The sequence below is a fragment of the Diachasmimorpha longicaudata genome, chromosome 7 (assembly GCF_034640455.1).
Source record: "Diachasmimorpha longicaudata isolate KC_UGA_2023 chromosome 7, iyDiaLong2, whole genome shotgun sequence".
NCBI classification, from domain to species: domain Eukaryota; kingdom Metazoa; phylum Arthropoda; class Insecta; order Hymenoptera; family Braconidae; genus Diachasmimorpha; species Diachasmimorpha longicaudata.
This window is the reverse complement of record NC_087231.1, coordinates 496,098-508,786: the sequence shown is the minus strand read 5'-3', so window position 1 is coordinate 508,786 and position 12,689 is coordinate 496,098. Positions and strand designations below refer to the sequence as shown.

The 12,689-nt window shown below is 40.8% G+C and overlaps 1 protein-coding gene across 2 annotated transcripts; it reads right to left on the bottom strand.

Annotated features, from left to right (window-relative positions):
- Positions 1-2,072: 2,072 nt before the first annotated feature.
- Positions 2,073-8,213, bottom strand: LOC135164314 (uncharacterized). 2 transcript variants are annotated; one of them, XM_064124546.1, is made up of 3 exons: positions 4,967-8,213; positions 4,614-4,871; positions 2,073-4,454 (listed from the first exon to the last, which is right to left on the bottom strand). In XM_064124546.1, the coding sequence occupies exon 1, from the start codon at positions 6,236-6,238 to the stop codon at positions 5,834-5,836; it is 405 nt and encodes a 134-aa protein (XP_063980616.1). In that variant the 5' UTR covers positions 6,239-8,213; the 3' UTR covers positions 2,073-4,454; positions 4,614-4,871; positions 4,967-5,833. Both variants share the same exon structure in this region, with proteins under 2 accessions (XP_063980616.1, XP_063980617.1).
- Positions 8,214-12,689: the final 4,476 nt, after the last annotated feature.

The window sequence follows — 12,689 nt, the reverse complement described above, 5'->3', positions numbered from 1 at the left end:
CTTGCGCTATCGTGCAGGACCTGGGGCACGTGGCACGGTTGTGGAGCTGGAGTTTCGCCGAAGAGTCATCGCAGGTTGAAAACGTCCACTACACCAGCCTGGATGTCGGAGCGTCGGGGGAGAACCAAAGGGGCATTGAGATCCTTCTTACTGCGGGCCCTCCACTCCCTCATCTTCGCTTTAAATTCCAGGTTCACGTACCCGGGATCCTAGGCGTATCGGTAACGCTAAGCAATTCCAAAAATAGCGAGGAATTGGGAAAAATAGAGACTTCAGGTGGCAACGAAGAACAGAGTAGTAAGATGGTGAAGGAGGTATCCCTACTCACCAGATATTCAAATACGAAGTCGTCCATGGAATGTCACAGGTATGGATGGTTCCTCGAGGAGCGATTCGAGCTGAGCCGACCCCGAATACAGGGTGAGGAAGGTCTTGTTCGGTCCACATGGATGGAGAGATGTTGGAACCAGTCGGAAATAGTGTGGCCGTATCTACCGCACTTGAAGCACTTTCCGGCGTTCATGTTGGTTCTTGTGATTATAACTTCTTCGCTGTGCACTATTTGGAAGACTGTCGCCCAAACGGGGCGGCAGTCACTTTTATATTCGAGGGTGCTTCGTCATAAAAAATGGTGGTCATCGGGTTGGCGACATCGTCCACGTAAGGTAAAATTGAAAAGTTCAACGGACCTCCCGATTGACAAATCAATCAATGCGCTAATTTTTGTTGCCATGTGGCTAATGCTGGTGAGCATCGCAGAAGTGGGGGGGGGGAGGAACATGTGATTGAGAGATTCGTCCACACCCCCGGAATTTATTTTTGGCCCATTGGGAAATTGCATTTGAGCGACTACGTTTGGACTATTGCTGCAAGCACGGATGGTGCATCATGGCTCGCGAGAGCTGACCAACTGCAAGAACATCTAAATTACACGAAACAACTTTGCTTCAGGACTGGACCGTCGGGTTTCAATTTCCATCACCTCGTGGATCAATGGATTATCGATTTTGAGGAGACGAGAAACGTCATAACGGCGTTGTTTGGGTTAAATGAGAGGAGGAAGGGCCGTCCAGGACTTATAAATGGTCTGGGCACGGTAGCCAAGTCACTTTTCAGGACTATGGATGCTGAGGATGAATGAGAAATACGCGAGAGGATTTCACGTTTCGAGGCTGGAATCAAAGGGACACTGGATAGTTCTGGGAAACAGCTACAGATTATTAACTCAACGCTTCTTCATTTAGCTCATACGGAGCAGATCATTCAGAAGAACGAAAACATCTTGTTGAAGGCTATTAAACAAATAAGGAATGAGGATACATAGCTGGCACACCTGCAACTCGTAGATGAGCATTTTTCGGTGGTCGATGTCATCTAAACTGGAGTGATGCGGGATGCCGCTAAATGGAAAAAAAGGGTTGCACTCCGGGAGTGCAGGCATCAGTGAAAACTTGAACTAATGGCCCGGTGGGCACTTTTTTGGGTGAGCATTTTTAGGTGTGCTCGCGACATGAGAAACTGTACATAAATAATGAAGTTTATCAAAGCAATGTGGGCACTTTTTGAGTGGACATGAAGTATAATAATATCACGTCCCTAGTGAAGTCATCTATCGAGTTTTTTCTTTTTCTCTTTCGAGCATCATTTGAATCATCCGCATCCATTTTCAAGACAAATCTATGATCAAAAATAAACATGTAGATTTTTTTAAAGCTATAATCGTAGCATATATATTTATTCGGGTTTTCCTACTTTTCCGGCTTTCCCATAATTTTTAGCCATTTTCCGACCGTCGATTCACGTCGCTAGTGAGATTCTCTACTAAATTGAGTATAATTTCGATTTTTCAGGTTTTCCTACTTTTACGACTTTCCGATAATTTTTAATTCTTAGCTGAAATGAGCATAGAGTTAATATTCCTAATTCCCTAAAATTTCGAGATTCTCTGTAATTTAGTAAAAATTTATCAACTTGACACTTTAAATGCAGCGCCCTTTTGAACGCTAACGCCAAACTTGTATTCTTGTGTTGCGTTCCAAGCGGGTTCGCTGGCTTCCAGGTGGCAGGTCCGATGCCCGTGGAGTGCTAAACCACTCTGCTTCCAAGTGCGGGAATTTTAAATTAAATAATCAAACACAGACACAAAATTTAGTCAGATCAGATTTTCAAGGTTTTATTAATAAGTTCGAGCCTTAACTTAATCTTTTGGCGTCTGAAGTCGAACTCTCTTACAATTATTCTTAAATTTTAGCTTAGGAGTCAGGACGAAGGGCCTGTTCCACAAATAGGAGTAGGGGACCAATCGCGGCCTTGAGCTCAGTTAGGGGGTTGGCTCTACACCCCCACGATCCTCTGGGCTTACTCAGCTTTGTCTCCGGGGATACATGATTTTAACAAAAGGCCCTCACATGTAGCTTTTGAAGAAAGAAAGAAAATACTTGAGTTTCTCTCGGAGAAATTAGTCTGTCTTCGGGAAAAGGTTTTACGACTTGCACGGTTTGATGTGGGACTCGAATTACATTTCAAAACTATTACAAAAAATTATACAAAGAATGTTTTATTTTAGAGGCTTGCACTACGTCAATAAATTTTAAGATTTATTACTTGTTTCCGCTCACAAGTTTCTGAAACTAACCATTTCAAGAGGCTGCGTTCCTTTATCTTTAAAAGTATTTAAAATAATACAAAGGTTTCCTTAAAAGTTTACATTATCGGTTTTATCAAAAGTTTAAATTATTGAGTACAATATTTGAACGGAAAAGCAAGGCCTAGTAATAAAATGGAAGTCATAGGGACCCTATATGAGAAATAGCGATCTACGCGACACTTGTAATGTAACCGTTGGTAAAACAGGAAGTTGTCTCCCTAGCCGAAGAAAGAGACAGCTGATATATACCTATGCTTATACTAATAATATTGTACACTATTGTAAACATATACAGGGTGTCCCAGAATTGCACGTCCAAACGTTAAACTTAAGTTGGGGGTGAAATTCTGGATCGAAAAGTCCTGAGCGACTTTTTGATCAGATGCACCCTCTTCAAGTTATTGAGGGTTGAAGTTGGACGAATCAGGGGCGTGGAATACCCAGTCGCACGTCGGTGAGAAAAACATGCGAGTGTAGTGGTGTCCCCACCATACCGTACTACTCCCTTGCGGCGGCAGAAAGAGATGACTGGTGTCGAAATATGTAATCGAAATACTAAAAGATTAATAATGCTTTAATATTATAAAATTTTATAAAATTAAATTGATACAAATTATAAAATGTTTTTTGGTGAATCAATTTTGCAATCGTATGATTTCTTCTTTCGATGAACACAACCATGGACAATAGAACCTAAGTAAAACGTTAAGATTCGTTTTCTTTAGTTGATATTGTTTATGTATTTTTCTAAAGAATAATTTTTTTTTAATTAAGTCTATTTCTGTTTTTCGCTGGGGGGGGGGGGCGAAGCCTCCGGCTCGCCTCGACTGCGACTTGTCACGCCTCGTGCTGCAAACTTCACACTTCTCACAATCCTCCACCTATCGTCCTCATGTCATAATCTACTATTATGTAGCGGGCGGGTGTTCATTTTTTTTATTTCCCTCCCCTTCCTCTTACCCTCCGCCACCAGTCGTCTCTTTCTGCCGCGGCAGGGGAGTAGTACGGTATGGTGGGGACACCACTACACTCGCATGTTTTTCTCACCGACGTGCGACTGGGTATTCCACGCCCTGATTCGTCCAACTTCAACCCTCAATAACTTGAAGAGGGTGCATCTGATCAAAAAGTCGCTCAGGACTTTTCGATCCAGAATTTCACCCCCAACTTAAGTTTAAAGTTTGGACGTGCAATTCTGGGACACCCTGTATATACCCCACGTGTTTCTCATTTTTTAGATAATTTTATTTAATAACGTGTTGCATTTATTTATGTACGTAGCAGTCGTAATAATGTATACAAAATATAGTAACACTATAGTATACAAAAGCACTACAACAATGTTTTTATTAATTCTATTAACCCTTTAGATTTGTTTTTTTTTTAATACCATAGCAGCAACACAAGTTAAAAGAAATATTTAAATAAAATGCCAGACGGGGGCAAAAATTCCACGCGTGGGGGTTTCATGCGCAAGGTCCTCGCGCAACTGCTGCTACAGCTAGAGTGCAGTGGTACGCGGAGTGGGGCAGTGGGAGACGTGTGGGTCCCGTATCTGGCATCACTGTAAAATCTCGTCTGTCGCGAGTTCACCAGAAAATGCTCACCCAAAAAAGTGCCCAACGCGCCACAAGAAGTTTCCACCTGAAAAAAAATTAAAATTAGCGTAAAAACATTTATTCAACTGGTACATCTTTCCTGCGTATCACACTTGGCTTCATTGAATTTGAAAGATGGAGAAAATGTTGCAACAAAGCCAATGCAGCTGGGAGCTGGTTCTCTTTGGAGTCGATCAAATCTCGAATTCCTGCAACACAATCCAGAGTATGTTTACTAGTGAAGAAGAATCATAACCAACTGAGAGAACGGTGAAAATCATGGAGGATTTTCCAGATACATAATTTTCTTGTCAATGAGAATAGTCATGTTAGAACACGGACAAATATTCTTGGTTGCATAAAGTTACCTGTTACCGATGGAGTCGGTAGCAACCAGACATTGGCAAAGGGTTCAACTGGTCTTCTGAAGACTGGTATTGCGATTTTCGAACAATTGCGTTCTGATACGTTACGACTCGAGTATGTATATCATACAAAGTAGTCCAATGTCTACGGTAGACGGTGTCTGGATCACAGTGCAGTTGTTATCATACAACGACCATTGTCCGTCTAGTAAACAATAGACAACATATTTATTGTCCTTCCGAGTTGTTAGCCCTGCTAATCTGTCAAAAAATTACAACAGAATGAGAATGTATTTTTTAGTGGGCAAAATATGTTTTAGGGATTCATTATTAATAACGATAGATCAACTACTCACCTCAATGTACGTTCAATCACAATTATTGTTGGTAATTGATGAAGAGAGCACTTTCGTGACTTCTTAAATTCAATGAACAAATGGAAATTTGGTACATTTAGCAGTTCACACGATCCAGGGCATGGCTGGCGACGAGATTTAACATTCTTGAGTAAATTGTGAAATTCGAGCGCTTTTTCGAAATTGGTGAATGACTTTGACACTTTTTTTTCATTGACCTTCATCGCTGGTAGCTTCTCAACGTAACAGCCACACACATTGCACTAAAAATTCTTCCAAATACTGGGTTCGTCAGTCATTGTGCTGGCCCACATTTGTGAGGGTGTACCTTGGACATGTATATTACTTGTTCGAACGTGGGAATCTTGTGGATAATTTCACACCCGAACTGTTGGAACGGCGAAAAGTCAATGATGTTGAATACACAATTCACTATGTGAAAGAATTTATTATTTTAAATTGTCACAAATTTTTACATATAATTAAACTAAACACTCAGTGGATGTTGAAAGGAAAAGTGGATTGTGAAATAAGGTGTACCGAAATATGATGACACGTCCTTGTAGGATGCGGAGATCGAATGTACTGTTCCAATTGAATGTAAAAATTGAACTGAACTTCGGGGAGTAAAAAAAAGGCAAGGAAAATTGGAAAAAGGAAGGGGAAGGTTCGACATTACGTTTGACGGAGGAGGTCTATGGGTCTGAGGGCAATGAGAGGTCAGGTAGATAAGGAACCATTTTGGACAGACAGGAACACATCCGAACGGTTTATTACCGGTCCGAAAGTGAACCATAAAGGGAGTTGGGATCGTGGACCCAGACAAAAATGGGGAAATCCCAACATGACAACCTAACAAAAAATGTTTCAGACTAAACCCTTCCGCCACGGAACATTACTTATGTGCACATTGTTATAATTGTTCTCTTCCAGTTTACAAATGTCACTGTCACACATAGATTGCAACATCAGTGCCCTTGTTCTGTAAGCCTCCTCTATATTTCTATATTCAAGATGCTTAATGATAAACTCCAGAATAGGGACGTTATGTCTATTCTTAATGAGCGCCGCGTAATTAGCGTCATTCGTTGCGGCACAAAACAATGCATTTAGACTACAATCGAAACTGGACGTTTGGAGAACGTGGATAATTCGATCATCTCCCATCTCGATTTCAGCTACCAGTTCCCCCGCTTGAAGCATGGAAATTTCCTGCGAATCGCTGACATCAGCATGGTCAGCGTTATAGACGTCAGAATCACGTAAAATCATTTCCTTCTTCTCCTTATTTCTCCAATTGTCACGCGACGTACTATCAGTGTCGTAGGTCAATTCCTTGCTTCTGGCTTCTGGTAATAACTTCTGTTCTCCCACTTTAGTGTTAGACTCTAAATCTTTAGTGCCTTTAATCTGCTCAACTTTCCTCAGCTATTCAGATTGTCATCCCTGAATCGTAAACATCTCCGTTCTGATCTTAATCGCTATCAGTGTCTTCAAGTCGTACTGGTTGTCCCTGAATTTTCTTTGCTGGAGGAAAAATATCAGGGCTGCCATTCTGACAATTCTGCCTTTTTTTGGTGTTACTCTCTTCCTCAAGAACTTCGTTAGTAGTGGGTGTCACCGTAGATGAAGTTTTGTTTTTGCTAGAATTCAAGTGAACATAAATTACTCCATGAGGCTCTATCTTGGTTGACTGAGGCGTTTTCTTAACAATTTTTGGCAGTATATCATCGCATGTTTCCCAGTTGGCGATCCCACGACAGCAATAACCAATATAGTGCTGTGAAACGTAGCCGATTACACCAGCCAGTCGGCATGATCGGTTTTTCAGTTGAATCACTGTTGGGATATCACTGAGTAAACATTTCGATCCCGTTTTGTGAGTTGAATCTTGACGAACATCCAATTCTTCAAATACTTGATCAGCCTATGTAATTTCAACATTGCAAGTCTTTCTGCAGAACTCATTAACACATTAGCGATTACAAGGCTACAAGCGAAATCCTTGGTTTTCAATAACTTTATTGTTTACAATTAAACTATGATTGAGATGTGACGAAAATCCACATTCTGGACATTCTGTTGTAATCGTGGCCGAAGGATCCTCACTAAAACACGTCTCCCATATTTGACGGAAATTTTTGAAAATATCAACGCGATGTGATTTTAGTCGTTTAATGTGATCAAAAGTCGTTTCGATAGAATTCTTGAACAAATCTGTCAATAATATTACTCACTGATTATAAATTTCCTTGCAGGCACTGTAACAACACACGTTTGTTACACTCGAGGTAACAATTTAATATCACTCGAGATGTATAAGGGTTTTAATTCTTAGTTTCTATTTGGATGATGAATCACTTGTGATACACACCGACACCTTTCTTTAATTGTTATTTATTTTACAAGTGGTAAGTTTACACGAGCAGGCGAGAAGATAATGATTTTATATTTTGAAACTTAGGTTACACTCTTGATTTTACTTTGAGATCACTCACTACATACGCGGTTGCAAAATTGAGGGTTTTTAGGCTACTCTCTTTCGCATGATGTCGCTGATAAAACTAAAACTTTTCTCTCTAAGAGGTTCGAGGGCTGGAGGAGGGAATCTTTTCTTCGTCACGACTCTCAAAGATTCTGATTGGTCAAAACATAGAACCCCACCCTTCGAGCTGGGTATTTGAAATTTGGAATGTAAGGGAGAATTCGTTTGTATGTGTTAGGAATTAGCCGTTGGGGAAAAATGAACCCTTGGAATAGAAGCAAGTCCACGGCTGGTAAGGATTATGTCATAAACTGGACTCTACGTATGAAAGGACTAGCAAACCCTGTCTTCTAACATATGAAGAAAAAATGAGAGAAAAAAAGAAGAAAAAAAAGGAACCAGGAACGCGTATGATTTATGGTGGACCCCTGAAAAGTAGAAAGTAAATGGGAAAGTCCCAGCATCCCGACCAAACCAAGAACATCAAATCGTTCCAAAAAAAAGGGAAAACCCGAACCCATGTCCTTTCTTCTTGTGACTTGCCTGTGCCCTTTTTTAATTATGGGGAAATTTGAGCCTCTAGCCCGCGATCTCTCCTTATTATATAAATATTCTTCAATTATTATTATAGTAGTTATCATTATTATTGTTACTTAATATTATTAATTTCAGAGAAGAAATTATTTCGTTGTTGGAGACGAAACAGGCACCTTTCTCAATGAATTGAGAAATTAACTTGACAGCTTTGTTCTTCAAAGACTTCAGAGTCAACCTATATTGATTATCATCAATTGCGGCAGCGGTTATAATTGGGCCAGCGAGTCGAAGCCACACGGATCATTAGCAAAATAGTACTCTCCTTTTATCAAGGTGGGATTTCTAACAGTATTTCCATTTCATAGCAGTGATGTCTGTTTGCCATTTCCAGCGAAGTTATTACGGTCACCAATATCAGGTTCAGACTGGCAATAGAATCCAGTGACTTTTGGAATCAACTTAGCATGCCAGGGATTTTCTGTAGAGCTTTCGTCCTCTTCGACATCTGTTTCAATAGAACTATCGCCTTCATCAACATTTGGTTCGGCGAGGGGAGGCTTATTGCAATTCTCTGAGGAACTTACATCACAAATTTCATTCGATATTTCAAGAGGTACAGATTGATCACTGTTTTTTTGTCTGCTGCTTTTGCTTTTTGGCTGCTTTTTGGCTAGAGGACTGACAAAAGGTCCATCCTCATCGCAAAACTCCTTCAATTTTGAATTGAAAATCGCTGCTCCAGCTGCGTGATCCTCACACATTGTTTTCAGAGATTTATCGGTCCGCAATGGAGGTCTGTCATTTTTCAGAATTCTGTGTTTCACGTCATTAAAATGACCTTCTACATAACTGGCCGTGGCATAACCTCGTTCGTATGGAAGAACGACTGAAGTCCAGAGACAAAATTTATACGCCAAATGTTTGAACTGCATCATAAAGTCTTCGAAATAAAAGGGATTTGGATCGGAGGCTGTCTGTTGAATTTGTCGAGCATTCTTGTAGATTTTATCGATCCATGCTCTCACAAGACTGCACTCTGTGCTGTGCTTCTCTTCCTCAGTTTCTTCCTACGATATTTCTCCTCCCAGAGTTTTTTCCTCGTCATCAGTAAGAGAGTGATCTGTACGGTCAGCGATGGCTTTTTCCAACTCTCTTCGTGCATCTAACACAGAGAGGCCGTTTTTAGTCACTGTATCTTGAGATTCATGGAGAGCGACGGTACATGTGGGTGACAAAATTTTCTGAAATTCGGCCATTGATTTACAGTCAATCATACGCGACAAACACCATAAGTACATGTGTCGAACCTTTTTGAATCACATACTCTGAAGACAGGACCAACTGCGCATTTTCATCAGATGAGCGACGTCGAGTCTCAGATATGTTTGAATTTTTGCGAGGTACTTGCAATCATCGATCGCACTTGCGATGAGAAAACAAGTCTCGTTATAAGTTTGTCCAGTTTGCTGATTGAATGCTAAACATATAGCATTCATCAAGGCTCGCGACGAATTACATGTTGCTTGCTTCGGTGGCGGAGCTCCTGTATCACGTCATTTTTTGAGCCACCACCATAAGGTGTCAGTATCCTGAGATTCAGTCAACATGTCGTGAACTGAAATGGTTGTACCGTCGAAATTGATTACTACTGATTATAAAAAAATGTGACCCGATTTATTTCCATCATCACGAGTCAACCTCGTTATCAAAGATCCAGTTCCGTCAACAGCGATTGATGAATAATTTCTTGTCATCCGACAGTACTGTCTATAAGCGTGGAGTTGACCTGGTGTGCTGTATGAGACATAAAATTTATGACGCTCAACTTCGTGGATAAATTCTTGATACTGCGGTGAGTACTTCATGTTCTGAATATTCATTACGACAGCCTTCGGATCTGTGGGCCTTATCCCATATGTGGTGTTGCTGTATTCCTTTTCCGCGTGGCGGATAACAACTAATGAAGGGACTTGAGGAGCGACACGACCACCGAATTTCGTTTGCTCTTTGACTCGCCGCTTTTGCCAATTCCCACATCCCTGCAAATAAGCTTCTTCTCCAGCTTTTTTTCGAGAGAGTCCTCGCCTTACAGCTTCATGGCTTACAAATCTAGTAGCTTTAGTTTTCACAGTAATTTTGATGTTCTCATTCTCTTTTGGCTCCTTGTTGATGGAACAAAAAAGAGAATTGTCATAGTCTTTACCTTTGCAATGCCCATTCACTCTTAAATAATGAATAGTTTCATCAGTTTTATAGATATATGATTATCAAAAATAAAAGCACATGGGAGGTCAGTCTGTCACTGTATTGCTGAGAATGAAATATCGGTCCATACTCCCTTTTCGCAGACTAGAATATGTTCTACCGTCTTTATAAATCACGTCTGTTGGTGGCATTTGGAACCATTCGGTAGCAGTAAGATGCACTTTGAATTCCGTCAGTTCTGGTACATCATCTTGTGAATCAAACGACGCATCATTTACATTCAGTCCAGACTCATGAAGAGTCGAATCATTTGATGCTTTGGTTGTAATATCCACGGGGGTAATATTCATATTCTCGTAAACAGCAGTGAGTATTTTACGACGATTTTTTGTGACGTTTGCGTAGACAACATCGGGCGTCCATCTCCCTCCTACATCTTGGCTCATTTTTTTTCAGATTTCACTCGACCATTTTGGAAAAGGTTTAGTTTTGAAATTGTCGATATACGTTTCAAGAAGTCTGATTGCTTCGTCTCGTGACACTGATGAACCACGTGGCATACTGGTGATACACAATTTCCTGGAAAAACCGACAAAAGTTATGTTAGAACCAATAGTCGGTTTCTATATGTACTTTCATTTCTAAATAACTAACTAATCATTATACTCCAAGAAATGTGGATAAAACTTCTTTAGAGCCTATTTTTCGAGTTTTTAAATCACCACTACACTGAGCTTTGTAATTAATTACAATTGCGCATTCGAACAACTCATGCAACGACAGGCTCTGTTTGTCTCCAATTATCACTGTCAGGGCGGGCAGCAATGAAAACTAGCTTATTGACGGGCTCGTATGAATCCAATGAATATTGAGAGGCTCGGAAAGTTACCGTCAGAATAAAAACTAGATTTCAATTTTATCTTCCGTTTGAAAATTATTTTCCAAAATCGAAATTGTTGACTTGAAGATTTAAAATTTACGAATAATTTAATCATTAAAATTTTCTGAAACAATCATCTCATGACGAAAAAATTCAGAACCCAGTTTTGTACTCAGATGGTATGTTCCATGGCCTTTCAAGTGGCCATATCACGAGAACAGTAGTTATCATCAGAGTAGAAAAATTCAAATTCATTTATTTAGGGTTGAATCGATTCATTGCATGATGCATGATGCAGGATGAAGCATCACATAATTGTGAAGTGTGTTCGAATTTGCTTTTCGGGAAATAAGCAATTCGGCCTAAAAAAATGGGGGTTAAAATTTTTTCCTCCAATAACAGCTTCTAACTCCGCGAACAAATAAAGTATGACTACAAATTAATATTTTTTAGAATAAGATACAGATTTAGTAGAGAAGTTACTGATTATGGGAATGTTAAGGCAATGAAGAATCTAGAAATATATCATTTGTGACGTGCATCGAGTGGGTGGAGAGCGATCGAGAGAGAGAGAGACTCGAAAATTAGCTCAAGAAGAAAAGTATCGCGAAGTTCCCGGATTAGCCGGAGGTTATATCTACGTAGAAAATTCAGGAAAAGCTCAGGGTTAGGGAAAACTATAACGTGTGTGACTAAGTCTTTCCCGTATTTTTCAAATTTTGAGCCTTTATTGTGAAAAAATGGTTACAAATGAATTATTGAAAGTATTGGCCATCGCTAGCTACAACTTTTTCCCATCTTTCTGGCAACATACGAATCCCGTTGCGAAAAAATTCGACCGGTTTGGCCTCTATCCAGTCATCCACCCATTTTTTGGCTTCCTCGTAGGAATGGAAGTGCTGGTTAGCCAGGCCATGCGTCATCGATTTGAAGAGATGGTAATCAGACGGAGCAATGTCTGGACTATACGGCGGATGGGGTAGGACTTCCCCTTTGAGGGTTTCTAAGTATGTTTTCACCGGCTGTGCAACATGTGGGCCGAGCATTGTCATGTTGCAAAATAACCATTGAATCCTCGCACAGTATTGGTAACGGCATCTCTTACAAAAAACGGGAAAAACTTATTCACACACCTAATATTAAAATTGTTTAGGGGTATCAGAGGAAATCGCGTCGGTCCTCTGCTCGCGCCGCGAAGAGGGGTAATAAAAATTATCATCCGGCGTGGGCGGAGGGAGAATCCGTCTGCGACATCTTCTCGGGATGAACAGCCTGGCTGCGAGTGCCAGCAACCCCAGAGGGAGGGATCCGCGAGGTAAGTTAAGATTCGGTTAAGGATGGAAGGTCAGTAGGTGGTGTCATGGCCAACACCCCACCGAATCGCCAATTTTAAAATATTAATTCAGCAAATCGAAGTGTCCGCGGATCCCCGGGAGCCACCCGGGAAGACTAGCCGCGACAATGGCGTTAAGGGGTGACATCACGAAGTTATAGTCCCTTCATTCAAGTTTGAATGGGGAGGTTTCTGGCGCGCGGAGCGGCTCTCTCTCTCTCTCTCTCTCTCTCTCTCTCTCTCTCTCTCCTCTCTCTCTCTCTCTCTCATATCACACGTGAGT